Source organism: Acipenser ruthenus, chromosome 16, assembly GCF_902713425.1.
Source record: "Acipenser ruthenus chromosome 16, fAciRut3.2 maternal haplotype, whole genome shotgun sequence".
Lineage (NCBI taxonomy): Eukaryota > Metazoa > Chordata > Actinopteri > Acipenseriformes > Acipenseridae > Acipenser > Acipenser ruthenus.
This window is the reverse complement of record NC_081204.1, coordinates 7,252,829-7,280,174: the sequence shown is the minus strand read 5'-3', so window position 1 is coordinate 7,280,174 and position 27,346 is coordinate 7,252,829. Positions and strand designations below refer to the sequence as shown.

The 27,346-nt window shown below is 35.3% G+C and overlaps 1 protein-coding gene across 4 annotated transcripts; it reads left to right on the top strand.

Annotated features, from left to right (window-relative positions):
- The first annotated feature begins 3,349 nt into the window (after positions 1 to 3,349).
- Positions 3,350 to 26,802, top strand: LOC131697716 (myoD family inhibitor domain-containing protein 2-like). Of its 4 annotated transcripts, XM_058988644.1 has the most exons (5): positions 3,350 to 3,438; positions 14,251 to 14,378; positions 16,664 to 16,761; positions 22,220 to 22,417; positions 25,560 to 26,310. In XM_058988644.1, exons 3-5 carry the CDS (start codon positions 16,683 to 16,685, stop codon positions 25,673 to 25,675), a joined length of 393 nt encoding a protein of 130 aa, XP_058844627.1. In that variant the 5' UTR covers positions 3,350 to 3,438; positions 14,251 to 14,378; positions 16,664 to 16,682; the 3' UTR covers positions 25,676 to 26,310. The 4 variants fall into 4 exon arrangements, with proteins under 4 accessions (XP_058844627.1, XP_058844628.1, XP_058844625.1 ...); XM_058988643.1 differs by lacking the exons at positions 3,350 to 3,438; positions 14,251 to 14,378; positions 25,560 to 26,310 and adding exons at positions 15,944 to 16,338; positions 26,330 to 26,802; XM_058988645.1 differs by lacking the exons at positions 16,664 to 16,761; positions 22,220 to 22,417; positions 25,560 to 26,310 and adding an exon at positions 14,923 to 15,415.
- Positions 26,803 to 27,346: the final 544 nt, after the last annotated feature.

The following is a 27,346-nucleotide window of genomic DNA, read 5'->3' as shown; positions in this document are numbered from 1 at the left end:
AACTTGAGTGACTCTATGTCACTGCCCTGAAGCCACGCTGCAGCCCAAGATGATTTCATACAAGGAGGCTCTCCTCCTACACAAGATCAAATTCTTATCCTCTTTAAACTCCCCAATGCAGTAAATTGGCCAAGGCGGGCAAGAGATCACGCACAGAGTGCCGAGCAAATTATACTCTTAGCAACTCCATCTTCCATGACATGATTCCACTTTATTCCATTTTCACCCCAGCCTTGGTCACTATAATTTAACTCTAAAATGACACCTTTTTGTTTTCATTCTGTTGCAGCCCATGATTTTCATATAAAGCATTGGAAACCTGTGCCCCTCTGTTTACTGTTTAAGGTATTGCTTCATCAGAGCTCTGATTACTAATCAGTTCCTGCTTAGTTCTTCACTGTCATTAACCCTCAGAGCTTCTTCTATCCAATAATGGCTGGAAACTTGCAACACTATGAAGAATCTCAAAGGTGACTATTGAGTCACTGTCAGCTTTGAACAAGATTCCTTCCCTCTTTCCAGTGCTGAGCTGAGACTGTAATTGTCACTAATTTATAATAAATGTGCAATATGCAAATTTTGACTTAACAATATACCCTGTAACTCATATTTTAATCCGGGCCCTTGTTTCCAATTGTTTCCTTTGTGTAAGTAAGGTTCAGGAGACAGAGCAATGGCTACCCATTTATCGCTAATGTGTCTCCCATTTTCAACTCCTTTGTGAGGACGAGGGGGCACCTCAGCTAAACCACACCGTACCATGTTGCCATCCCATCATTGACCTCCTAGTGAACCCAGGTCCTTAAATATTTAATAGGTTAAATTAAACCATTAAAGTTGTTGGAACAAAGCAAGAAGCTGAAAAGGCCTGGAAGAGCCACAAGTAAGTGTCATTGGATTGGTAAATTAAAAAGTGGACATTTAACAGAAATACGCAGATTTAATTTTCAACAGCTCACACGCAAGCAAACACGCTTTACACCACAGCAATGGCCAGGCATAATTCCAGTGTAACTGATATTAACCCACCCTTTTAGGAAAGGAAAATCAATTTTTGATAATGTATAATAATGAAAGAAATACACACCTGCCTATCTCTACATGATGCCTCAAGCATGATTTCCAACATGTTACTACTGCATGCCAGTTTGAAACATGAAGACAATCTGTAAAAAAAAACAAAAAAACAAAAAACATTTTTGTGTCTATGAAAAGGTTTACTTGAAACGAAAAATGTTTTGACAACACAGTGCACTTCAATGTTTACAGCTTTATTTTCAATCTTAACTTAAGCTCTGACATAAAATATCTGCTAGATATTTACATATTTAGGCTTAAAAAACATGGTAAAAAAGGCTGGAAGTTTAAATGTGACTAGTCCTTTAGTCTACATATTAAATATGCACGAAATGTGTGTTACCGTTATTGTAGAACGCACTCGTAAAAAGAGTTGACCTCCTGTTCACATGGCATTCTATACCATAGCATTTCAACATCACTAACACTACACCAACATTCTCAGGCACACTGCCTAATCATTCTTTGTTTCTATTTCTTTAAACAGAGCAATTGAAACATAAATGGCTTCTTCCACCCATTTCACTTTCTATGCGTCATCCTGCAGACAAAAACCTCTGAGCAATCTCAGTTCAAATGACCTTTAACACTACTGCCTACAGCTTTGTCCAATGTGTGCTAATTAGCCAATTTATATTAAATCCCATCCCTTGGATTGTTTGCAATATCACAAATCAATTAGGGGTTAATTGCCGATTGTCCAAGCTACTACCCTTGTATTATCTCAGCTTACTCAGGTTTATCTTACAATCTCCAGGTTTTTTTTAGGATTCTCGTCACATTTAAAGTAGAAAAAGGAATAATTATGCACAGTATTTAGCACAATGCAAAATGCATTATTAAGCATTGTTAAATCCAAGAGCTTTCAGTTATTCTCTGCAAGACAAAGCAGTTTTTTTGTCTTGTAAACCTGTGTTATATTTTAGTTTTATACATTGATGTGAATAAGGACTGACACCCAGTGATTACCCTCTGGCACAGTCAACAATTTAGTTGTTTGAAAGTGAAAGTTACTGTATACTTCATATACCAGACAGACAACCCTGACAGGGATCGCAAACGTTCACATTTTCCATTTGAAATAATGATTCATAATACATGTCACTGTGCACATCTACAGCAGCCTGTATAAACACATGGCTAATTTAAATGCCATGCAAGCCAAGAATATATATATATATATATATATATATGTGTGTGTGTGTGTGTGTGTGTGTGTGTGTGTGTGTGTGTGTGTGTGTGTGTGTGCGTGTGTGTGTGCACAGAAGACTACCATCTTTTGTTAACATGCATTATTGATTCTCTTTAGCTTCATAATAAAGTAACAGAAATGAAACCCTAAAAGATCTTAAGATCAGGTGTGGCAATGGCAATTATTATTCAAGGCCATATTTCCAATTGCATCACAACTGTGAAAATGCAGTACAATGTGGTTTTAGAGGAGTGTAGCAGCTACTAAAACATGAGTAAACTTTCTTTGAACTTCTCAATACTTTAAAAATGTCTTCTTTTAACCACCCTGTTCAGCACAATCCAGTAACACTCGGTTGGATTAAAAATTGGGAGTTTGAGCTACTACGCATACTGTGTTAAAACACCGAATCAAAATCTTGTGTGCTGCTCAAATGTATACATTTAAATGTGTATGGAAGGTGTTAAAACTTATGGACACCAATGTCTAGGTCTATGGAGAAAAAGAGAGTAATTTGTGTTGGTTAGACACTGCAACACACAACAGGGCCTAATTAATGTAAAATGAAAGCCTCTTACTCACAGAAAATGCTGACTTTAGACACCATCTGAGTAGAATCAAGAACACCCAAATACAGGCAATACTTTCAAATCTGCTACAGCGTACTATTCAACAGATACAACAAACCACAAAGCAAAATGGGTACAGTGCCAGGCTTTTAGCCCATGTCTAATTACAGAGACAGATTCATTAGAAAATATGTTAAGAGTAAATAATCCCATAAATGATAACAGCATACCAATGGCGTATTGTATCCTTTATGGGAAATATTACAAACTTTTGAATAGCTCAACCTACAAAATCCAGCCACACTTATTAATATACTCGTAACCAGATTCTCCCATAAACTGGTGTAGCAAGTGTAATTTGTTATTTTATTTTTTGAATTTCACCAAAGTTTCAAGTTAATTTGCTGTTTTGTTTCAAAGGAAAATGTTCGTTTCCTTTAATTGTAGTCGGAGGTCATTAATAGGGAATACGACTTTAAGACCAATCACATGTAAGAATTACCCAGTAATCCCTCAATCGCCCTGTTGTTAATGCTGAGGGGAGAGAACGTCTGGAGTGATCTGCATGTGCTGGTATTCTTTTTATTTTCTGTTAAACAGGTATGTTTCCGACTAGTTATTTTGTGGTCTAATAAAAATGTTAAACTGATAAGTCTTTGCCTGTGTGTGTGCGTGTAGAGGAAAGATAGAAAAAAAACAATTAGAATCCGAGTAATAAGGATGAACATTGTAATTTTTTAATTTGTAGGAACAAGAGACAAAAGAAACCTTTAATACCACTATACGATCTAAAAAAAAGAATACATTGTTTATTGTTTTTTTGTTTTTGGGGAAAGAACGTCTGGAGTGATCTGCATGTGCTGGTATTCTTTTTATTTACTGTTAAACAGGCACAATAAACAGAAACTGAATCAAAACTCGTTAGCACTCGTGTGGTTTATGAAGCAGCGCAGAGAAAGATATCGTAGCAGCAGGATCGTGTCTGCTACATTGGCTTCGTACCAAGTAGTTACTGTTTGTATTGCACCACACTCGCATAGCAATCTCAGGAGCTCCAATTCTGTTTTGTGAAACAATATTCAAACATGTCTCACTGTTTTACTTAAGCCTGATGAAGTAGGGCAGCAGTGTGGAGTAATGGTTAGGGCTCTGGACTCTTGACTGGAGGGTCATGGGTTCAATCCCCGGTGGGGACACTGCTGTTGTACCCTTGAGCAAGGTACTTTACCTAGATTGCTCCAATAAAAACCCAACTGTATAAATGAGTAATTGTATGTAAAAATAATGTGATATCTTGTAAGTCGTCCTGGATAAAGGCGTCTGCTAAGAAATAAATAAATAAATAAATAAAAACAAAAAATAGGACTATAAGGATCCCTAAAGGCCAGGAATGGGATACACAGAGAAGGTTTTTTACATTGCATAATCTTATGGATATTTATTGTTCTTTAATAACAAAACTTAAAACCAGGTTTGGTATGTGCAGAAACTTGAATGTATATAAAACTAAAATAAATATTTTTTGGAGTTTAATAAAAATCACAATAAGGTGACGCTGACATCGTCATTTCACAGAAGTATCCTTGCTTTATTCCACGGTCTCATCTCAAATACTCACATGTCAACTCCTTTGAGTTTGAAAAGATTTTAATAATACCTCTTCATGACACTGATTCAGCTGCATGAGAAACAACATACTAAAGGTTTTGGTTTTTTTTAGGAGGAAGGGTGGGTTAACAAAAATGTAAAGCTACAACATTGCATGACACTAGCATCAGCATGTCTAACCCTTTATGTAAACATCAGCAGTGTATTTAATATTGTAAATGCTGCTCTCCATACCAAATTAAATAATCAAAAATCCGGTAAATCAAGACACATTTTAACAGAAAACTGGGTTTGACTGTCATTTTGAAGAAACTATGATGCAAAAAACCCCCACAAAAAACAGGTATCATATAGAAAGCCCCCACAGGTATACTTCTGTTCAATTTATATATATATATATATATATATATATATATATATATATATACACAAAATATTCTGCGTTTTTCGTTATGTCTATGCAATTTGCTCTTGTCGGGCAATCAACAGATTATTAGACAAGCATTTTCTCGGTCTATGACAAACTAATATATGGGGTCAAAGAGCGCTTTCTTAATCCATCCATTGCTGCAATTTATCGTCTGATTATAATTGTACATACAAACATTGGAATGATTTAGGTGACATAGTGTAAAGATGAAACCTGTTTGTATTAAAAGGGTTGCTCACCTCTAAAATACATTGCCATCAACACCTTTCCAGGACTGCTTTTAACAACATGGTTATTGTTTTATCGATCAGGGTTTTATTACAGATTTGACACTCATGTTACGTGTTAATCGAACCAAGTGTAATTTGTCTACACATATTTTACAAGAATATGACGGCAATTAATTTAATAACTATTATTTTTTCAATGATTTCAGCTTTGACGAGGTTTGTAGAAGAGTGCTCAATTTATCTTGCAATTATTGTCAGTCCTGTGTACACCTCAGTTCTAACACAGTGCATGACCCGATTGAGGAGGATGAGAACGGACTCGTAAGAGATATTCATAGATCCCATTCTTGGCAAACCGTTTTTTTTTTCCAGCTTTCAGACACACAAAGTCAATTTAATTCCAGGGCTAACGTGCTATCATATTATTATTATTATTATTATTATTATTATTATTATTATTATTATTATTTCTTAGCAGACGCCCTTATCCAGGGTGACTTACAGTTGTATCAAGATATCACATTATATCTATTGACTGGATTGATATGATGAGTTAGTACAATGCATGTATATAAAAAGCGTTGTTTATAATGAAATGTGCATGAAAAGTGTTGTTAGATAGGTGTTTTATTTTAGTAAATACACTGCATAATCATGGTGATGTTGTTTATCAGTACACTAACGCAACTGGTCCACACAAACTGAAATAGTTTTTCTGTGGCTTAACGCTTACTTAGAAAATTGCCAGCAAAATAAAATGTCAGCCTATCTGACCAGTCAGTTCTAATAATAACTCGTTACATTCAACAAATTGTTTCAACATCAGTTAAAAAAAAAAAAAACAAGCCATGATTTGTAACTCTCCCCGTTTTAAAAATTTGCTATTAGAACTTAAAGGAATCCTAGAAGATGTTTCAACTCTGTCGCTATGCTTAAATCACTTCCTAAATCAGCCAGTGATGTAGTGTTAATGTCATTGACTGCCAGTGGAGGACAGACAGGAGGTCATTAGTGCTCTTATAAGCTGTCTCGTTTGATATTTTGTAAAAACAAATGGCTATTTTTTTTCTTTTTTGTTTGTTTTTTTAAAAAGCTGATCCACACTTTGTAATTTCCTGATACTTTCAAATATAACAGTATCAGTCTTTATCAGCGAGTTACTGACTGGTAATTCTGCATCCTATTTAGTATTGCTAGGGTTTTTTTTTTTTTGCATGTTCGAATTACTGTGAAATTATAACATGCCTGTACAATACATTCCTCCTCAATGATCTTTCTAGTACTATAAATGTATGTGTGTGTGTGATTTTATTGTATTGTTTTTAAACCCAACACCTGCTTATGTCGGACAAACATGTCTGGTTTAGCGAGGGGCTACTGTATGATTACACTATGTTACACAATTTTTGTTCCTGGGTAGTAAGTGTTATTTCCTAATTGCTTATGCCTCAAAAGTATAGAAAATGGCTATTATTCCCCACAAACTTTGCTTTTGTGACCAGGACAGTGATATTTTGAAATTTACCTATTTCCAATGAGAAAACGGGCGAATTTGTGTCTTTTTGTTCACATAAAGTCAGAAAAAACAACATATGAATCCAAATTAACATGTATTTATACTAAAGTAATACAAAAATGACTACAAAAGATTTAGAAGTGAGTAGTTTTTCGAGATTTATGATTATACTGTAAATCCCTTTCACGAATCAGCCCCCAAATGTAGTCTCCCATCATGTTCTTGTTATACTGTCCTTGGTAGCGGCGTTCAAAGTCCAGTATATCCTGGTGGAAGCGCTCGCCTTGCTCCTCAAGGATACAGACTTTGAGGGACATCCTACAGCCCATTGTGCCGTAGTTCTTCACCAGAGTCTCAACCAGCTCCACATAGTTTTCGGCCTTGTGATTGCCCAGGAAGCCCCGAACCACTGCGACAAAGCTGTTCCAAGCCGCTTTCTCCTTACTAGTGAGCTTCTTAGGGAATTCATTGTACTCCAGGATCTTCTTTATCTGTGGTCCGACGAAGACAAAGGCTTTGACCTTTGCCTCAGACAGCTTAGGGAAGAAGTCTTGAAGGTACTTGAAGGCTGCCGACTCCTTATCTAGAGCTCTGACAAATTGTTTCATAAGGCCCAATTTGATGTGCAGTGGTGGCATCAGCACCTTCCGGGGGTCCACCAGTGGCTCCCACTTGACGTTGTTCCTCCCCACAGAGAACTCGGTCCGCTGTGGCCAGTCCCGTCTGTGGTAGTGCGCCTTGGTGTCCCTGCTGTCCCAAAGGCAAAGATAGCAGGGAAACTTGGTAAAACCGCCTTGGAGACCCATCAGGAATGCCACCATTTTGAAGTCTCCTATGACCTTGATGCCATCTCAGAAAAATGCAGATATGTATCCACTTAGGCAGCTGGAACTAAACTGAACTGGTGGGCTTAAGGCCCCTGTATTTATACTACTATTTATATTACTGGAAAGTTCTAGAAGTTACTCCAAGTTTACTCAGCACTGAATCTATCTGGAATGTTCTGGAAAATAGGTACATTTCAAAATATCACTGTCCTGGTCACAAAAGCAAAGTTTGTGGGGAATAATAGCCATTTTCTATACTTTTGAGGCATAAGCAATTAGGAAATAACACTTACTACCCAGGAACAAAAAAAAAAAAAAAATGTTACACGGTGTTATGAAAAGTTTTTTGGGGGTGAAGGTTGGGGCCCCACTATAAAATCTATTGGGATTAAATTGCCTTTCATTATATATATATATATATATATATATATATATATATATTATATACAGTATTAAAAAATTATATGGAAAAGAATGCATTGTATAAATGACGTTTATATTTAACAAAAACTGTTATTTTGATTCATGCACACTTGCATGTATAGATGTTATCCTTTGGGCACCCTCTGCTGCAGCAAACCACAACTCACTTCCTGCTGTTTATTTGAACAATGTTGCAGGACTCTCACAGTGTATAATGCTAGAGCTCTCACTAAGAAAACAGCAAATATTTAAATTAGTATATTGCGGCTCTTCATTGTCGCAACGAAATGCAGGTGGTATGTTTGCGCTGCGACTGGCTCATCTTAGTACATCTACCCCATAGTCCCCCTTTTTATTTATTACAGTTGGGGTACTCCATAGGAAAGACAAATGTCAGAAACAAAATCCTAGCACAAATTAATTGCTTATAATTAATTTATTTTCTGCTTTACAAGTTTGTTTTAAGGCTGTGTAATTTTTTTTTTCTGTTACATAACTCAATAACGCACCCTTTTGCATTACAGCAATTTGTGTGCCAGCCATCTGACAAAACTTATTGCAAAGCACTTTGGTAATTATCTCCATTAGCTGAAGATTTTCAAATAAAATTACAATATGCTTTGCCTTGTTTTTTTTAACAACTGTATTTAGTGCAATATAAATCCACTTAGCAACTATTTCATCTTTAACTCTTGAGGAACATAGGAAGTGCAATACAAATACTGAGAGAAAACTATACAACTTCTGTACCGACAGTGTACGGTAAAAGCCAAGTCAGGTTGGCAAATGTTTCAGAAGCATAATGAGTTTTAAGAAAAGGTTATAAGAATATTTATTTATATGTTATAATACAAGTACAAAAATGGTTTTAAAATGAATCCATGTAAGAGAGTAAAAGATAAAACAGCTTTCAAAACTAAACATATCCTTTGTACAATAGAGATGTAGTTTTTCAGATAAAATAATTGTAATTTCCATCACTCTTCTGTAATTAAATCTAAAGGTAAGAAAATGGATGATTAACAATTCATCTTGTGATACCCCTGCTTGAAAGACTAGATGTGATTAAAATGTGCATTGTGAAATGTAATCATTAGCATTCAGCATTCAGATTATATTCAGTCTTTACAGGAAAATGTAGGACAAGATCAAAGAAATAGACTTTGAATATAATAGCATTTTTGTAACATAATAACAAATGCTATTGAACTGAATAGTGTGTAGGAGTCTTTCATAAAATACCATCATTTATTTTGCAACCAACCTTGAGGGCTGTGCTTTTGAGAGATATCATATTTATAGAGGGGATGGATTTTAGATTTGTCCCAATTAACCTTGTAACGAGATGTATTGGAGCACTTATTAATGACAGTAATGAGGTAGATGGATTGACAATGTATAAAAACATCATAGGTATATAAATTACATTTATGTGCTCTGTGTAAAAAAAAAAACATCCTTTAAAAGAGGAGGCTGACTGAGAAAGCGTTCCAAGAACCTTAATAACAAGGACAAATAAGAGAGCAAAACTGTTTGTGTACTTTTTTTCTTTTTATGCCCCTCACTTTAAAAGTATCAATCAACAAACCCACTTATGACCACTTTGTGGTGAGGTTTCCTAATGTATATAACTGTGTAGGGCTACTTACAGTGTGTTTCATAATGTATATTACCTCAAGTGTAATCATAATCAGTCTTGTACAATAACAACAAGACAATACTTTACTGAAAATATGCCTGATGTCATAATATCGTTACACTAATAGCAAATCCCAAGCCTTTTGAAGCTCCCAATTCAATTAGTCATTTTAAACAGCTTTTGGGCTAAAGTATCACATGTTCGATAGACTTTAACACTTACTAGTACAGAGTGAGGCTATTCTATCCCATTACTGGCACTAATGAGAAGTATATATTTAACACTGTCAAAAGGTCCCTATCAGTGAGTGCTTTAAATATAGCTACATAATATATGTGAGAATCACCAACAACAAACTGCAATATATACACTTCTAGAAATGCATGCATTTTAATGTAATGCAAATGTACAGTGTAGCGGTTTAAAAAAAATACATTTTTCAGTTTTGTAATTGAAAAAGTAATTTGTTTTTTTGGGGGGGGGGTTGTTTATACAAGTACACAAATAACACTATGTAACACAATTTTTGTTCCTGGGTAGTAAGTGTTATTTCCTAATTGCTTATGCCTCAAAAGTATAGAAAATGGCTATTATTCCCCACAAACTTTGCTTTTGTGACCAGGACAGTGATATTTTGAAATTTACCTATTTCCAATGAGAAAACAGGCGAATGTGTGTCTTTTCGTTCACATAAAGTCAGAAAAAAACAACATATGAATCCAAATTAACATGTATTTATACTAAAGTAATACAAAAATGACTACAAAAGATTTAGAAGCGAGTAGTTTTTTGAGATTTACGATTATACTGTAAATCACTTTCACGAATCAGCCCCCAAATGTAGTCTCCCATCATGTTCTCGTTATACTGTCCTTGGTAGCGGCGTTCAAAGTCCAAGCGCTCGCCTTGCTCCTCCGAGTACGCTCCCATGTTCTTGAATTTATCAAGATGAGCATCAAGGATATGGACTTTGAGGGACATCCTACAGCTCATTGTGCCGTAGTTCTTCACCAGAGTCTCAACCAGCTCCACATAGTTTTCGGCCTTGTGATTGCCCAGGAAGCCCCGAACCACTGCGACAAAGCTGTTCCAAGCCGATTTCTCCTTACTGGTGAGCTTCTTGGGGAATTCATTGCACTCCAGGATCTTCTTTATCTGTGGTCCGACGAAGACACCGGCTTTGACCTTTGCCTCAGACAGCTTAGGGAAGAAGTCTTGAAGGTACTTGAAGGCTGCCGACTCCTTATCTAGAGCTCTGACAAATTGTTTCATAAGGCCCACTTTGATGTGCAGTGGTGGCGTCAGCACCTTCCGGGGGTCCCAGCCGTACTCATCATACTTCAAGGCGTCCAGCAAGGTCTTGATGCTGTTGTAATCCTCTTTGAGGTGCACCGAGTGAGCCAGGGGAAGAGACGGGTACTTGTTACCATTATGGAGCATCACGGCTTTGAGGCTCCTGGATGAGCTGTCAATGAAGGACAGTATAACGAGAACATGATGGGAGACTACATTTGGGGGCTGATTCGTGAAAGTGATTTACAGTATAATCGTAAATCTCGAAAAACTACTCACTTCTAAATCTTTTGTAGTCATTTTTGTATTACTTTAGTATAAATACATGTTAATTTGGATTCATATGTTGTTTTTTTCTGACTTTATGTGAACGAAAAGACACAAATTCGCCCGTTTTCTCATTGGAAATAGGTAAATTTAAAAATATCACTGTCCTGGTCACAAAAGCAAAGTTTGTGGGGAATAATAGCCATTTTCTATACTTTTGAGGCATAAGCAATTAGGAAATAACACTTACTACCCAGGAACCAAAAAAAAAAAAAAAAAATTGTTACACAGTGTAATCTGTGATGTGTTAATGGTGGTTAAAACTTTTTTTTGGAAAATATTGGAGTTTCTTTTTTCTTTTTAATGTCTACTGACTTAGCAATAATCCTTTTTTAATGCAAATCTGATTTGTGTTGCACCAGCACAGACATATATTTGGATAAAACCCTGTTTTTTAAACAATACAGATACAATCCCAAAGTAGGGGAGAATAACTATCCAGTCAATCATTTTTGCTCAGGCAATATTTACTCCTTCTGTATACAGAGCACCTAGCATATAATTAACTTTAGTGATAACTCAGTCAACCTGCTATCACAAGCACAGCTCTGACAAGCCACACTGTAGCCCACCATGGATATTGACAGTGGCTCTCATCCCACATTAAACACACTTGTGATCTCTCAATCACCCCTACAAACTGCATGGTTTTAGCAAGATCATTTAAAGCGCGGCTATACAGTATATTTGTGACATCCATTTAAAGAAAGATGTTAAAACCACAAATGACTCTTTCCATACCCCCACCGACATTGCATGCTGCTTATCTACTTCTAAATCCTGCATTTTTATAGATCTCTGTTTATCTGATCAAATGGTTTGCTAAACATGAAATTAAACCAGATTTGTGAAAAAGTGATGCAGTGTGACCAGAGGTTAAAATAACGTGGTAGTGAAACAGTTCACTTGACACTGTGCCAGAAGCAGCTTTGTAAAATTACTGACATGAAAGGGTTAGCCTATTGTACAATATTCAAAATCAAAAATCTCAAAGCGTTGGGTCAATGAATAGTTGGACAACTTTTTTTTCCATATAGATCCCTAAAAGAAATGTTTCAAGGCCAGTCCAGATTCCGTTCATTAAAAGAAAGCTGTGATCTAAGGACTGACAGACAACTCTTCTATCTGGATGCGTTCTATATCCTCAACAGATGCAAACACAGCAGGCATTGCAGCAATGCAGCCCATATTGTGCAATCTAACGAGTGCAAGCGGGCAGACTGGTAAATTGAAAAACAAACCAAAACTGTTTTCTCATATTTGTAGTTTAACTTTTAAAAGATGATTCTGGCTCATGAAAACCAAATTTAACTGTTTTTTTTTTTTTTTTTGCAAATCTTAAACATGAATGGCTTAGATACATGATCGCTGCACTGAGCTGGGTGTGACATTAGATTCAACTGCTTGTCTGCTAGAATGAATATTCACCGTTTTTTTCCCATCAGGTGACTAGTGAAGTAATAGTGTTGCATAAATTATCTGTATAAGCTCATTATAAGATCAACATTTTATATTGCCTTATCAAAGATATTAATTTTGCTTTAGTTAGGTATTTACTGAAGTTATAAAGACCAGCTCTCTCAGCATACTGCATTAAATACCATGCATCAGCACCGAGATGTTTACAAAGATAGCTTCCTAGCCATGAATATATATATATATATATATATATATATATATATATATATATATATATATATATATATATATTAGTTTAGAGTTTATTAAAAACAGGTTAATTAGTTTAGGAGTCTACATTTCTAATAATTCAATATAGCTGCTTTTCAATTTCTAGTTGTTAAAATTGACCTATAATCTGACTCATGCTAACATAATGAAATGAATGCGGAATATGATAATTCTATGGTAAAACTATATGAAACGAAATCAAGTAGACAAACATCTCAGCTAGTGCCTTCTTCATTGTACTTCTAGGATAAGAGTGTGAAACATTTTTTTGTGATATTTGATGAATCATCACAAGACATTTTTAAAATGATACAGTTTGAGATTAGTTTAGCCGTGGCTCCGTTGCTTGTACAGTAATCCGTCTCGTATCCCGCCCGTCACATGTCCGCCCTAGCCATTTATCCGCCATGATCAACCTCATCAGCAACGTTGGTTTATTATTGAACAGAGAAGATTAATTCAGAGATTGTAGATCCTACCAAAGTTTCTGTACACCGTGTTGCATGTGCTCTGTGTGCTGCCATTGCTGGTAGTGTCACGTGAGCTGTTCAGTGTGTTGATATATAATAAATCCTGTTCACCTGTGTGGCGTATCAACTTCAACCTCTGTCTCGATGTCCTGCCTGTCACTCAGCAGCGAATGCACACACCCACACAGCAGATGGCTACTCTGTCACAAGCATTAATACCCTGCATCTTTCTAAACAAGGGATTTAGGGGAGCTCCCTAATAAAAGCTGAATCTCAAAACAATAATTGTATGAATATAGTAATTGTTACAGCTCTGTATAATGGTATTTAAAACAGGATTCATTCATCTGACTTTTTACATATCCGCCCTTACTCTGGTCCCACCGCAGTCAGATATGCAAAGGATTACTGTATTTAGTTTTAATTAGTGCTGGGACAAATATCCGAATATTCAAACTAATATTTTTTTTTAATGTATTCGGATACAAAATTGTCTAGTGAGCAAAATACATGACCATTTGGTTTGATTTCCTCATTCTACAAAATAATACTGCCATATATTTCTACTTGGGATATGTACTAAATGGAGATGATCTCAAGTATTAGATAGGACTTTTTCCAGAACGTATAGTGTAGAAGAGTGTGCCATCTGCTTTATAAAGAAAAAGTAAAATGTAAATCTAATACCGTTCCAAAAACCATTACTATACACACTGTAGTGTAAAGATCGTTGGACGTGCATGCGAGATATTCCCGCGCCCGAGCCCGGCTGTGTTCTCAAGCACTGCCACCGAGTTCTGCTGCAGCTTGCAACAAATATTGTACAAGACAAAACTAACTCTGTAGCAAAATAAAATATCACATTTAAGTTCTGTTCAATAAAAGTTAACAAAACTGCTGTGTCATGAAACTGCACTTATTTTTTAAATGTTTGCAACTGTCATTTAAATATTTCCCAAGAACACCTGCCATCCAAGTGCGAGAAGGAGAGCGGGTCGGGAGAGGGCTCACTCCAGGTTCGGCTGCTGGAGCGGGGCTGAAGCGTCTCGTCTACCGAAGAAAGCCGCAGCTCCTCTCACAGCAAAAAAGTAAATACATTAGGAAAGATAACCACTGGTACTGTATTTACTTAAGAAATAATGTATTGCACGAATCACTAGTACAGGAATTGGGGGACATGCTGTAGGAGCGTTATATCCGAGGCGCGTTATAACCAAAAGCCTATAGCGAGGGAGCACTGTATGTATATATATATATATATATATATATATATACACACACACTGATGCACAATGAAAATGCAGCAGTCTAAGTTTTACATCAATAGCTCATTGGGCACATACATAATTGTATTTACATTTTGTGAGCAGATAGGTTTGTTGATTGTTTGAGTAGTATTGTTCCTTTGGAAAACAAAATACTGAGCTCAAGTCATGTGATTTCATAAAAACGCCAGGTGCTCAGTGTTTGGTATTTGAGTTGAGTTAAAATTGCCAAAATGAGCTGAATAAGAATCTGTATAAATAGCCATTTGAAAAGATGTGACTTTAATTAACACAAGAACAGCGAAAGACACAACCATGCCCAGCTTGAGTAATAAAGATTGCCTGGTTCCTATCGGCATGTTTGAAGGTGGCCTGTATGAGAGAAGTTGCCCGGAGAATGAGATGTTCTGCTTCAACAATCAGCAGACTAGTCCAGGGAAACCAGGAAGCCGGCTCTGTGAGAGACAGGCCACGTCCTGGAAGGCAGAGGGTCACCACACCGGCCCAGGACCACCACATCCGACTGATCCATCTATGTAATCGCGTGAAGACAACCGCAACCAGCCAACCTTCGCCAGCTGGCTGCAGCTGCACAGGAAGAATGGCGAAACATCCCACAGCAGTCTATCCAGAGGCTGACCAGGTCTCTGCATCAACGCTGCCAGGATTGTGTTAATGCTCAGGGAGGTCATACCCGCTACTAACTTTGTAATGTTTTCATTTTGACAGTGTGTCACGTTTTATACTGAAAACTTATCATGATTCTTTGATCTGTATTTTTGTTCACATTTTCTGTGATTTTGTTTGATATCTATGTTTAAAATGTTTGATTAAATCCATTAGACCTGAGTGTTGCGTTTCTTTTGTGCATCAGTATTATATATATATATATATATGTATATATATATATATATATATATATATAATAGATAGATATAAAATGTATTATAGTACATAATTAAAATAATATTCTCAACACTTGGAATTGCAAGAGACACGTAGCAAAATTAGTATTTAACTCTTCAAAGCGTCAGTGTACTTTTTATCTAGGTGATTATTCGGTTTACTTGTAATTTTGTTTTTAAAACAATACAAACAAACACATTATTTTTTAATCAACTAGATATCAACATGCATATAAAATTAAATATGACGACAATAATAATAATAAATAATAAACAATTTTACTGTTTTTAACTGTTGTTACTTGAAATTTAACTTAAGAAAGAACATGTATTACACAAGAAACAAAAATGTAATTGTGTACACCTTCATTAAAGAACAGAAACATTTTATATATATATATATATATATATATATATATATATATATATATATATATATATATATATATATATATAATATACGTGTACTATAAAAACAAAAGCAACGCAATTCATTTTTCTCTTTCTCCAACTAATGCAAATTCATTTAAGAATCCAGGTCGTTCACAGGTGAACAGTCGAATTCGCTCGAGCAACCCAATTAACCACTATTTGTTCTCAATATGTATACACAACTGTGAACAATAAGTAGGAAGCCAATTTAAAAATAAACTTACTTTTCGGCTAGTTCTGCTTTAGTTTATGAGTTAGATACAATCCAAGCCTTGGCTCAGTCAGCTGTTGTGGCTGTGGATGAAGTCAGCCACGATGGAGCTTTGGGAGGGACTGGGATGACTAGCAGATCAGTGCTGATTGAATGAGCAGAACACGCGCTAATGGAAAACAGGTGCACAGCTACTCTGCGTTGATATGCTGCAAAATCCTTTAGGGAACTTCAGGTACAGTACCTTTAGTTTAATGAGTCAAGAACAAAGTGGTTACTCCACTGAGTATGCGCTGTCAGGGACAAACAGTTCAGTGCATTCTGTCTGTAAGGGAACTGGTGAAGGGAAGGGAGGATGTAACCATTTGCAAACTGACAATGTTTATTATTAATACATTTGTAATGTTTGGTTGTTGGCATGTCCGCTGTAGATGACGTCTTACTTTGATTTGCTAATGTGACTTCTACAATCATTTTTAGTAACCATGTGTGTGTTATTTGAAACTTTATGTGTCACTATGGTATTTACTGCATTTATCTTACTAAGTTTTTTTTGTTAGTTTTTTATTATTTATCTAGATGGCTTCCCAAAATCCAGATAAAGATGATAGCAAAGAAACCATTGGCAATATTGAAGAAAGCTCCTTATTAAGTAATGGTACGTTGCACTTTATTTATTTAAGTATTTGTGTATTTATTTATTTATTGTGATTAATTAGAGTGCTTTTAAATAATACTAATTACTCCTAATCACCCAGCCAGAACCTTAATTACTTTGGATATGTTGCATTTCTTCAAACTACATCTCTGTAGTTTAACTGTAAACTGCCTTTAGTGCTGTACTGTATTTGGAATGGTAGTGTTTAATTACTTGTACACTGGAAAATGTGTAGTGTATCTGAATGTGTTAATTAGCCCATTTTAGTTGTTATCCAAAAATGACCAGTCAGGTTTATTTCGATTCTACACTGTACAGAAATCCATATCAAAAAAGTAATCCTGTTGGCAGTGGGCCAGTACTTTAATCTCTGGACAAATATACTGACTATTGGGAGTGTAAAATGTGCAATGGGCCAAGAGCATGACAGAGGGTGGTTGTTTGGATTTTGTGAAGTAGCTGTTTTTGCAACTGGTTGCAGCTATATTATGGGCATAAACTGCAGTAATAAATAATTCAAAAATAAAACAAAAGCATCATTAATGTGAACCTGGTGGCAAAATGTTACAAAATATGCTAGCCAATATAACAATACAGCAACGTAACCACCACTAGTATACTGTTACTATCACATAATATTTGTCAGCACAGTATGATACTATTATTTATGTATTTTATTTGTTTATTGAAGTGATATTGCACACTTTTGTCCGTGCCATTGTGTGCAATATATGAAGAACATTCTACACTTGACACAATTACTAAAATAATACTAATACTAAGCTATGGGATTTTCAGTTACCAGTGTAAGTTACATGCTTATAAGTAAGTGTAAAAAATGTCAGCCCAAGAGCATTCTTTGTAAAGTCTGTGGAGCCACACTTTAGAAATGATCCTGGCCCAGGGCACCTGTGGAGCAGGTATGAAGAACACAAAACCGGCATATCGATACTAAAGGTGTCCACAGTCCTGGGTCATGCCCACATACTCAAATGGATCTTCAAACTGGCTCTGTTGTACTCTTTAAGGTTCCTGGCCCTAATTTTACTGTTTTTTAAACAATGTGTACTTAAAGCTGCAATGATCCACTTTATTCAGTTTAGCACTGTAACGTTCTTCCATAGTTTGCCCAATCATGTTGGATTTCAAGGTTAACCTTCCCTAAAGATGCTGTTAGCACACAGACCTCCTCCCTACTTGAAGCATTCTTGACAATCTCACTCTGTGAACCAAACATGCATGCTCCCTCTACTTCTTGGCAACTATCAATGACATCTTGAAGAACTTCATTCAAATCTCCCAACCCTTTGTTCTAGACTAAATAGATCCAGTTCTCTCAATCGTTCTATTATTCTTGATCAGTATAAAAGATTGTATAATGATTTTTTTTTCCTGAATATTTGCCATGGCAGTTACTTCAAAATAGGAACATACAGGTTTGAAGGTAGGTAGAATTGTATACAGAAACTTTCAACTGATGGGTGTGTGTTGCAAAACTTCAGACAAGCTTTAAAATCAGGAAAGTCAAAAATAGGGTGATTGACTATTGATTGAACACCTCGCAATAATAAGATTTAAAAATGTAATAACTATCAGTATCTTACTTCTGGAGTCACATTGGTTGGCTGTTTTAGTTGTACTGTAAATATGCTAGTTTACTGCAATAACAAGCAGTCTAATAAACATATTTTTCTAGCTTTTTTTTCAAAAAACGTTGTCTGTTGCCAGTATACGCCTTTTCTGAATGAACTAACTGATGCTTATATTTAAGTTTTTTGCAGGGGTTTTCAATTTCAGAACATCATGTCTCTCTTTCTATTGCATTAAGCCAATTTACCATTTATGATAGCTAATGTACATTTGTGCTAAAAGCCAATGGAGGCAATCTTCTATACTCGAACATCCTTTATGGATTGTGATACAAAATACTTAAGTGAATCAAGGCTGTCCGTGTTCAGCTTCAAATGCTTTTATTGTTTCTACATAAAAGTGTGTGTATTTGACAGTCAGTCGTTATTTCTTAATGTACAAGATGCATAGGTGACACCATTATTCCTGTATTGTTCCAAGTATAGTGCATAGTGTTGTTGATAGGCTATGGTTTAGGAGGACACAGGTTGTTCCAAACTTTCTTTTAAGCTGAACGCTTTTTTGGTACTTTAAAGATCAACTTTGTATGAGCATGACATGTCAGCGTTATCAGGACTGTTGTGTTCATCCTGTTTAGATCCAAAACAAAGTACAGTGTCTACAACAAATATTGCCATTGCTACACTTTTATTTTCTTGTAATCTTTTATATTGAATTTGAATGTCGCAAAGAAAGTTTTAACACTATCTTATAACCATTCTTATCCAGAAAAAAACTTTTAACTAAACTTTTGTATTTAAATAAACAACATACTGTATAATAATGCCCTTGTATCTTTTTTTTCTTCCGTTATAAAAACTTTACTGGTGGGAGGGGGTGGGGGAGAGCCTCGTGATTTGTCATGGCTTATTTCATGGCAACTTATTTTAGTTAGTTTTTTTTTTGTCTGTCTCATTGTGGAATATAAATATCGTTTGGATTTTTTAGACGAATGCAGATGTTTCCCAAGTGTGTCGCAATGTGGAATATAAATATCGGTTGGATTTTTTAGACGAATGCAGATGTTTCCCAAGTGTGTCGCAATCCCCCGATGATTCATTACAGCAGTAAATGGCTTGCTTTTGGTGTAGTACATTGTTGATCAAAAGATTCCACAAGTAAAGCTATTACATGTAATTTGCCCAATACAACCTTTTTCAGTAAATAAGGATAGCTTTGCTTTCTCAGGCTGCTCAGATAAAGAGTTGAATGAGCTGCTCTGTGTGTATCCGTCTTACCAGACAAAGCTGATAAGTCTAGTAAGAATGACAACTAATATGCTTCTAAAACAAAATGTAAGAAACCCTGTGTACATAATGTTAAAGGCTTTCATTTCACAAAATATATATGCCTCCATAGAAGATACGCATACTGCAAATATTTTTTGCATTATATTATTTAATTTCCATCTCCATGGTTCAAGATCAAATTTGCTTATCAGTCTACACAGCTAAAAGCAATTTTCCTTATTCTGTGCTTACAACCCTTGGTCTAGGTTTAAAAAAAAAAAAAAAAAAAGCTGGGTGGAAAATACTGTGATGTTGTCAACGTTAATAATACATAAGTCATTAAATGTTAGATAATAATGAAAAGTATACTTGTAAATAATTCATTTTGCAAAGGTGGTAGAAAAATAAACCATCCAAATCTTCATTTTGGTTTTTCAATAATCTGTAAAAAGAAGCTTAATTATTGAATATATAATTTAACAATTTGTATTTCAAAGGGTGGCTAAACTGTTTGCTGTAGTGATGAATTTATAATCAAAATGATGGGCTCTAAAATCACACCTTTTAGAGTCATTTTCCTTTTAACCACAACAGCCCTGTCGTGTGCTGTACCTCCACTGAGTAGTTAGGTGAAACTAAGTGTATGTTTACTTTATGTACTGTATGACAGTTGTGTGACAGTTGACCAGAATGCACATTGTTTTTGCCCAGTGTTGTGCCTTTGTGTTATTATTATTATTATTTATTTCTTAGCAGACGCCCTTATCCAGGGCGACTTAAAATTGTTGCAAGATTTCACATTATACAGATATCACATTATTTTTACATACAATTACCCATTTATACAGTTGGGTTTTTACTGGAGCAATCTAGGTAAAGTACCTTGCTCAAGGGTACAACAGCAGTGTCCCCCACTGGGGATTGAACCCACAACCCTCTGGTCAAGAGTCCAGAGCCCTAACCACTACTCCACACTGCTCACATTTTGCTAGCTAACTAAATCTTCAACAATGCCTTTGCAGTGCATTAGTGCAAAATAGGAAAGTCAGCTTGCAGTTAAATGCCAATTAAACACACAATAAAATGTTTAAAAAATAAAATAAAAAATAAAATAAATAACAAACAGATCTGTTTTTTATGTATGTTTTTAGGGCATGGGAGTCATTTTATGGTCATGGCTTTAGATGTGGCTGTCATATTGGAGTTGTGTGACTAAGTTTCTGCTGTATAGAGACAGTCTCTCCTATTCTCTGTGTGTACACAAACCATAACAATAGTTTTTACTGACAGACATTCAGTAAACTTCTGTTTATTACAAATGTTACTGTAGGGGGGAAAATAGATTTTAAAGATTTAAAAAAGTAACATTTACATGTAGTTCTTAATTTTCTTAATTTAATTTATTAACAATTTAATTTTTACAGATTTTTAACCCTTTCTTAACAATGTCATCATTATCCAAATCTGTACTGCAGGAAAATATGCCACTGTTCTTGTTATTGACACTTCACAGCCTACATTGAAAAATGTTTTGAAGTGTCAAGAGTATTTCCTTCCCTGCAGTCAGGCTTGCTCTGTTATGAGTCGGCCATTTTATTAGCCCCAACCTACAGTACGAGATTGTGTTTTTTTGTCAGCATCCATTGGCTCATATATCAATCATACCATTTGTTGTCTTTACATTTGTCAGCTTTTAAGAGCAGCTGGACTAAACTCCATCTGTGTAGTTTCAATTTAAAATGGTTTTCTTTAACCTGATTGCTGTGGAAAGTCCAAGTGAATACAATACACAGGACTTTCAAATAAATACAACTAAAACAACAACAACAAAATATCATCGGCCCTTGCCCTGTGTAGGAGGGTTGAGGAGAGGTAACTGAATCCAATCCATAGCTTTCCCCATTGGAGTAGACTCCTCAGTTGCTTTTCCAAAAGGATGCCCAATTTCACTGTCTGTTTCGTGGGAAGGAATTCACTTTATATTGGAATGGACATCCCTACTTGCAAAGTACAGATTTTCATAAATCACATTGCTGCTTTTATTTTATTTATGTATTTATTAAATGAGATCTCTGTATTCTCTAAAGTAAATTAGTTTGAAAACGAAGTACCTATATATATATATATATATATATATATATATATATATATATATATATATATATATACAGTATGTGCGCCATACTGTTAACGACATGGTTTTACCTAGAGATATGTAAAAACAACAAAAGGAAATAATAATATTGAATTATGATTCTGTTGTGCAGAAGAAGAGTTGTCATTTCTATATGAAGCTTTTATGCTAACTGAATTAGGGCAGATTACAGGTATAATGACGTATTTAAGATATTTTACATTAGGCATACAATGCTTGAGATTTACTCTTTAGGATTCCATAGATTTTCAATGAAATCAGCCTAACAATACAATTACAACACATCTAGGTTTGAAGACAAATGTAACTAATAAATGTGTGCAACTTTGGGTAAATTATGTGCAGTACAGTTTATTATGCAGCATGTGCATAGCAAGTTATATTCTGAATGTATGTTCAAAGTAACTTAAGTAATAGTCCTTTCTCATTTTTTATTGCCATCCAGGAAATGTGCATCAGTCTCTTAATGAAGTGCCATTAAATGGGGAACCTGTTAATGAATTAAGAGATAACGACAAAAAAAAAAAATCTTCGGAGGAAAGCAATCGGGGAGGACCGAGTCTCTCATTGTGTTTGATGGAAAATCTATCTGTCGTTAGCTATGCTGGTAATGGAAATTCACAGTTTCAGCCAGACAATGGAGGTATGTTTTGACATTCAAAGATGTGGTTAAAAACTCACTTGAGATACTGAATTTCAGATGCAGTAATAAAACATTTGTGAAAACAGATTATCTTTAAAACCACACTAATCTACGTCAATAAACGCCATTGAAAAATGTGGTTAAAGTTATTACTCAGCTACCATCATTTTTAGAATATAATATGCATCTATGTTTATTGTGCCACTTTGGTCAAACCTTTATCCTAAGCAGTATACAACGTGAACACCATAGAGAGCCCAGAGAAATGGAATCTGCATTCCATTGTCAAACACAACACTGACTCAAGGGAATTTGCTGACAAGTTTAAACATGTACATTATGTTCAAAAACACCTTTTTTGATCCGTTTATTGGATGTCTGCAACGCAAACCAATTAGCATTTTTTTTATTATGTAAATTACACGGTCATATTAGGTCTGTTTTCATAACTATTTTTCCAAAATCTAGAGGTACTTACTGCAGTAGAAACAGGCTTGCCTCTGTAATTTATCATTTAATCAAGACTTTGGAAATCGTTAAGCGTATGTATTTCTTCAGGCCCAACAACAGGACAGAATAATTAGTTATGAATTCAGTCTAGAATATGAATTATTTTATTGTGCTATAGTACAAATTTTGGTTTGTTGAAATCCATGTAATATTGATTTGACTTAAATCAAATTGCAAATACAGCAGTGTAATCTCCCAAAACTGGTAACAATCCAACACTGATTTGTATTCATTATTAGCTTTGTTCGCCTGGAAGCGTTAATCTCTGTATAAAGCAAGTATGGAAAAGTAACCTGTTAGATATAGAATACTGAAACACATGAATTAAGTTCTCCTTTTGTAGATGTTTTATGTTTTTCACATTTTCACTTACCATGACCCACATTGATTCTGTTGTGTTCTGTCCTGAAGCGCTGTCATTATTCAAGACATCTGGCAAACTTCGCAGGCTATTTAAAACACCATAAAAGGAAGGTTGCACTGTTAATTGGAGTGTCAATTAAAATCCCCTTTGATGATCTAACAATATACATAAGACACAAAACTCAGATGTCGGTGTTACCCAATTAACTTTTTTCCCATTATATACAGATAGATGTGTGCTATTCCTTTACTGTCACTAGTGTGCTACTTTAATCCAAAAATATATTGCTCTACATTTTCTGCATTTATTTCATTAACCACACAAATTCCCATAAGTCTTTTGACTGGTGGAAAAATATATAATTTCAATTGGTTTTGTATAATCTCCCCTTGCTTTTCTCTACATGTTCTGCATTATTCTATTCACAGTCGGGTATATGTAAGTACATGCTTGTGGCACATGACAGGAGAATTCGAACATGCATGTCAAGGTTGCTTGCGATTTGCCAAATTACTTTTTCATTGTCTGTTTACAAGTGACACATTGGCTATTTAATGTTTCAAACACAATAATAATGATTCTAAGACATCACTGCATAATTCATATCATACTGTACTTAGACACGTCATCTGAGAATAGACAGACAATAGGGCCATATTTTATGTCTGTGTCAAACAAGACAAGTTGAAGACGTATGAAATATTAAATAAGAATTTCATAGTGCATCTGAGATCCTCCCAGAGCGAGAATACATTCATAAACCTGCTTTGCTGTTATTTTTTGAGGGTTTTTAATACATACGTAGGTACACTTGGCCATATGAAGCAACTAATAGGATGTTCTCATTTTATGTTCATCAGCAGTGATTTGGCAAGTGCAATGAAACACTCTCGCAGTATTACACTCCATATCAGACTTTATAGGATCATGTTAATTGATTATGTCTATGAGCAAACTCCTTGGCTATCTTTCTGTTAGGAAGTGAAAGGTGATTTCTTAAATTATGCATTTTTTAAAATAATTAGATAGATAGAGATATCTAGGGAGTGGTAGAAGCTTTTAAAATGTACTGAACAATATGCTTAACAGTTTACCGGTACTGCTTCTCAAAATACACAATAATCATGTCAGATATGCACACAGCCTATTCATGTTGATAGCAGTTGGGTATAGGGTGCATCACCAATCTATTCTGTTTCTTGCTGTACGGGCTGGTATTGCTTCCTGTGGTTTTCTGCTGCCACACACCAAATATCACACCAAATGTATCCTGATCTGCCCAACCAATCTGATCTGTCTAATCAACTGAAGAGTGGCAAAAAGCCAGCACTTTCTTTTTATTATCACTGCAGTTTTAAAGCTTGTGTGCTGCAGTAAAGTTTGAGATTGTAACACCTGATATTAAACAATAATGTAAAAATAATGTGATATCTTGTAACAATTGTAAGTCGCCCTGGATAAGGGCATCTGCTAAGAAATAAATAATAATAATAATAATAATAATAATAATAATAATAATAATAATAATAATAAATGTCTAGCTAACCTTTTAAAGTAGCCTCACGTGTGGACATCTGTGACGTTACTGCTGCATTGTGTGGAATTCTTGAGAAAAGTTGCCTAGGAGGAAATATTAAACCCATTGTTTTTGTTATTCAAGTCTCCTACTTGTGTTTAACCTTTATCATTTTTGCTAGAAGGTTAATTAACAGGAATTTTAAATGGTCAATATAAACAGAGTATTTAATGATCTCTGGGAATGAAACAGTCTGTTGTGTCTTATGTGCCCTTTGTCGACACCAAAAAATCTGTTCTATCAATGACAGAATTACTAAAGGTCAGAATATCTATTACATTTACATTTTCTCATGGAAAGTGAAACATATTCAACACCTTTTGCACTCTTGCTCATAACAACTATGACACAAATATGGATCATACAGTTTATTTAAAAAATAGTATTTTTTTTTTTTAACCTTGATGTGGTTCTGCAGGTGGAGAATAAAATAATTGGAGCCCTTTTTAGTCAGAGCATTTGCATTGTGTCTGTGTTTCTTGCTGCCAACCTTCTATAGCAATATTTGATGACCTGAATCGGCAGGTACAATCCTGGGTAAACAATAAGTCAGTCTTGATATCGAATTAAGTAAACGGAAGACGAGATTCTATCGCTGGGTCCGATTTTTCTGTTTGTTTTCTCCTGTCTTTTTCTGTCTTGATGCTTCTTGTGTTTCACATGTCTGTTTGTCTTTGTTTCTGTCTTGTTAGATGAGTGTGCCACCCTTACTCTGAACTGCCTCTTCTGCCACTTTTACGACTTTTTCCTCATGTTACCCGACGTGCGAATCCCTAGCGAGATACGTGTGCTGTTGCCCATCTCGTAGATATCAAATTAACTCAAACGAGCATGAAGCCAATAATGACCGTCTCTGCAATTGTGATTTTGATGGCGGTTGTTTTGATGTCTGTCACGATGCCAGTGAGTGTCTGGAACTGGCCATGGAAATCTCAGAAGTGTGTTATCGCTGACTGACCACATCCATACAGTAATTCAGACAAGAAGATTCAGACAAATGCTGTGGTGCAACCCGCAGTGGACAATGATCTGATATTGTAACAGAGAGGGATGTTGCCCAAAAGCTTGGCATGCACTGGCAAATGAAAAGAATGCAAGTGAGCAAAAAATGAAACTACAATATAACTGTGCTAGCCAATAGGAGCAGTACATAAAGGTGTGCATGAAACATACAGAATTTGGATAAATGTGGATATTAAATAAACAAATTCACTGGCAAAATTAATTATGTCTAAAAGAAACAAATTCAAAAGTACTACATATTCCTGAAAGCACATCTTAGGCCATGTGTATCTTCAGCATTGTCTAAGTTGTCAATATAATCTACATTATTTGACATGTTTTATTGAAACATATAGGGGTATTTAATGTTTGTTTTATAGTATGATTATTTGCAAAAATTGCTGTTCATGTTTGTCCTTTTTTTTTTTTTTTTTTTGGTCTGTTTGTTTAACCACACAAGACTATTGCACCTGCTGCGAGGAGAGCTGCCTGGATCAGTGCTGTATGACCTGTGAAGGAATGGAGGACTGCTGTTGTCTGGATATATGCTCAGAGTGCTGTGGCCTTTGTTTTAACTTCCTGGAATGAACGAGATGGACATGAACCAGAATGCTTTCGTGGTTTTACAAGAATTAGGCTTGGTGATGAAAAACTGATGTTTGGAAAAGCAAATGTGTAATGTGAAGTGATACGGGATTGTATGTTGAACAGTGGTTTATTTACAATGCATTTAAACAAATGAATAGGTATCATCGTGAATAAAATACCCGATGACATTTATGTGTAGAGATTTCATTCCTGGATAGATAAAATGGACACTTGCAAATTGTTTATATGAATCATGGCTATGTATATTGTGTATAAATCGGGTTTTATGAAAAAAAAGGTATAGGCTGTAGCCTTTTATTTTAAAATAAAATGTAATGCCACAAATAGTTTGTTCTCCTCTTTTAATATTGGAAAGATATTCGAAGATATTGGTCTAAAATTGACCAAATACTGTACCTTATGCTGGTAGTTTTTTTTCTCTGATATATTTTTCTTAAGAAAATATTTCAATGAATATTTGGTGGTATGACTAGTAAAATATGTTCAGCAGCAATCAGTGGGTAATGGATCAATGTTTTTTTTTTTTTTAATAGAAATAATTGATATTTAATAAAGAACGAACAGACTTTGTAATAACATTGTTTTTTTGTTTTTTTTAATACAGTAATCCGTTGCGTATCCACCCATCACATATTCGCCCTAATCATTTATCCGCCATGATCAACCTCTTCAGCAACATTAGTTTATTATTGAACAGAGAACATTAGTTCAGAGATTGTGCTGGTAGTGTGTTGATATGTAAATAAATCCTGTTCACCTGCGGGGCGTATCAACTTCAACCTCTGTCTCGATCTCCTGCCTGTCACTCAGCAGCGAATGCACGCACCCACACGGCAGACAGCTACCCTGTCACAAGCATTAATACCCT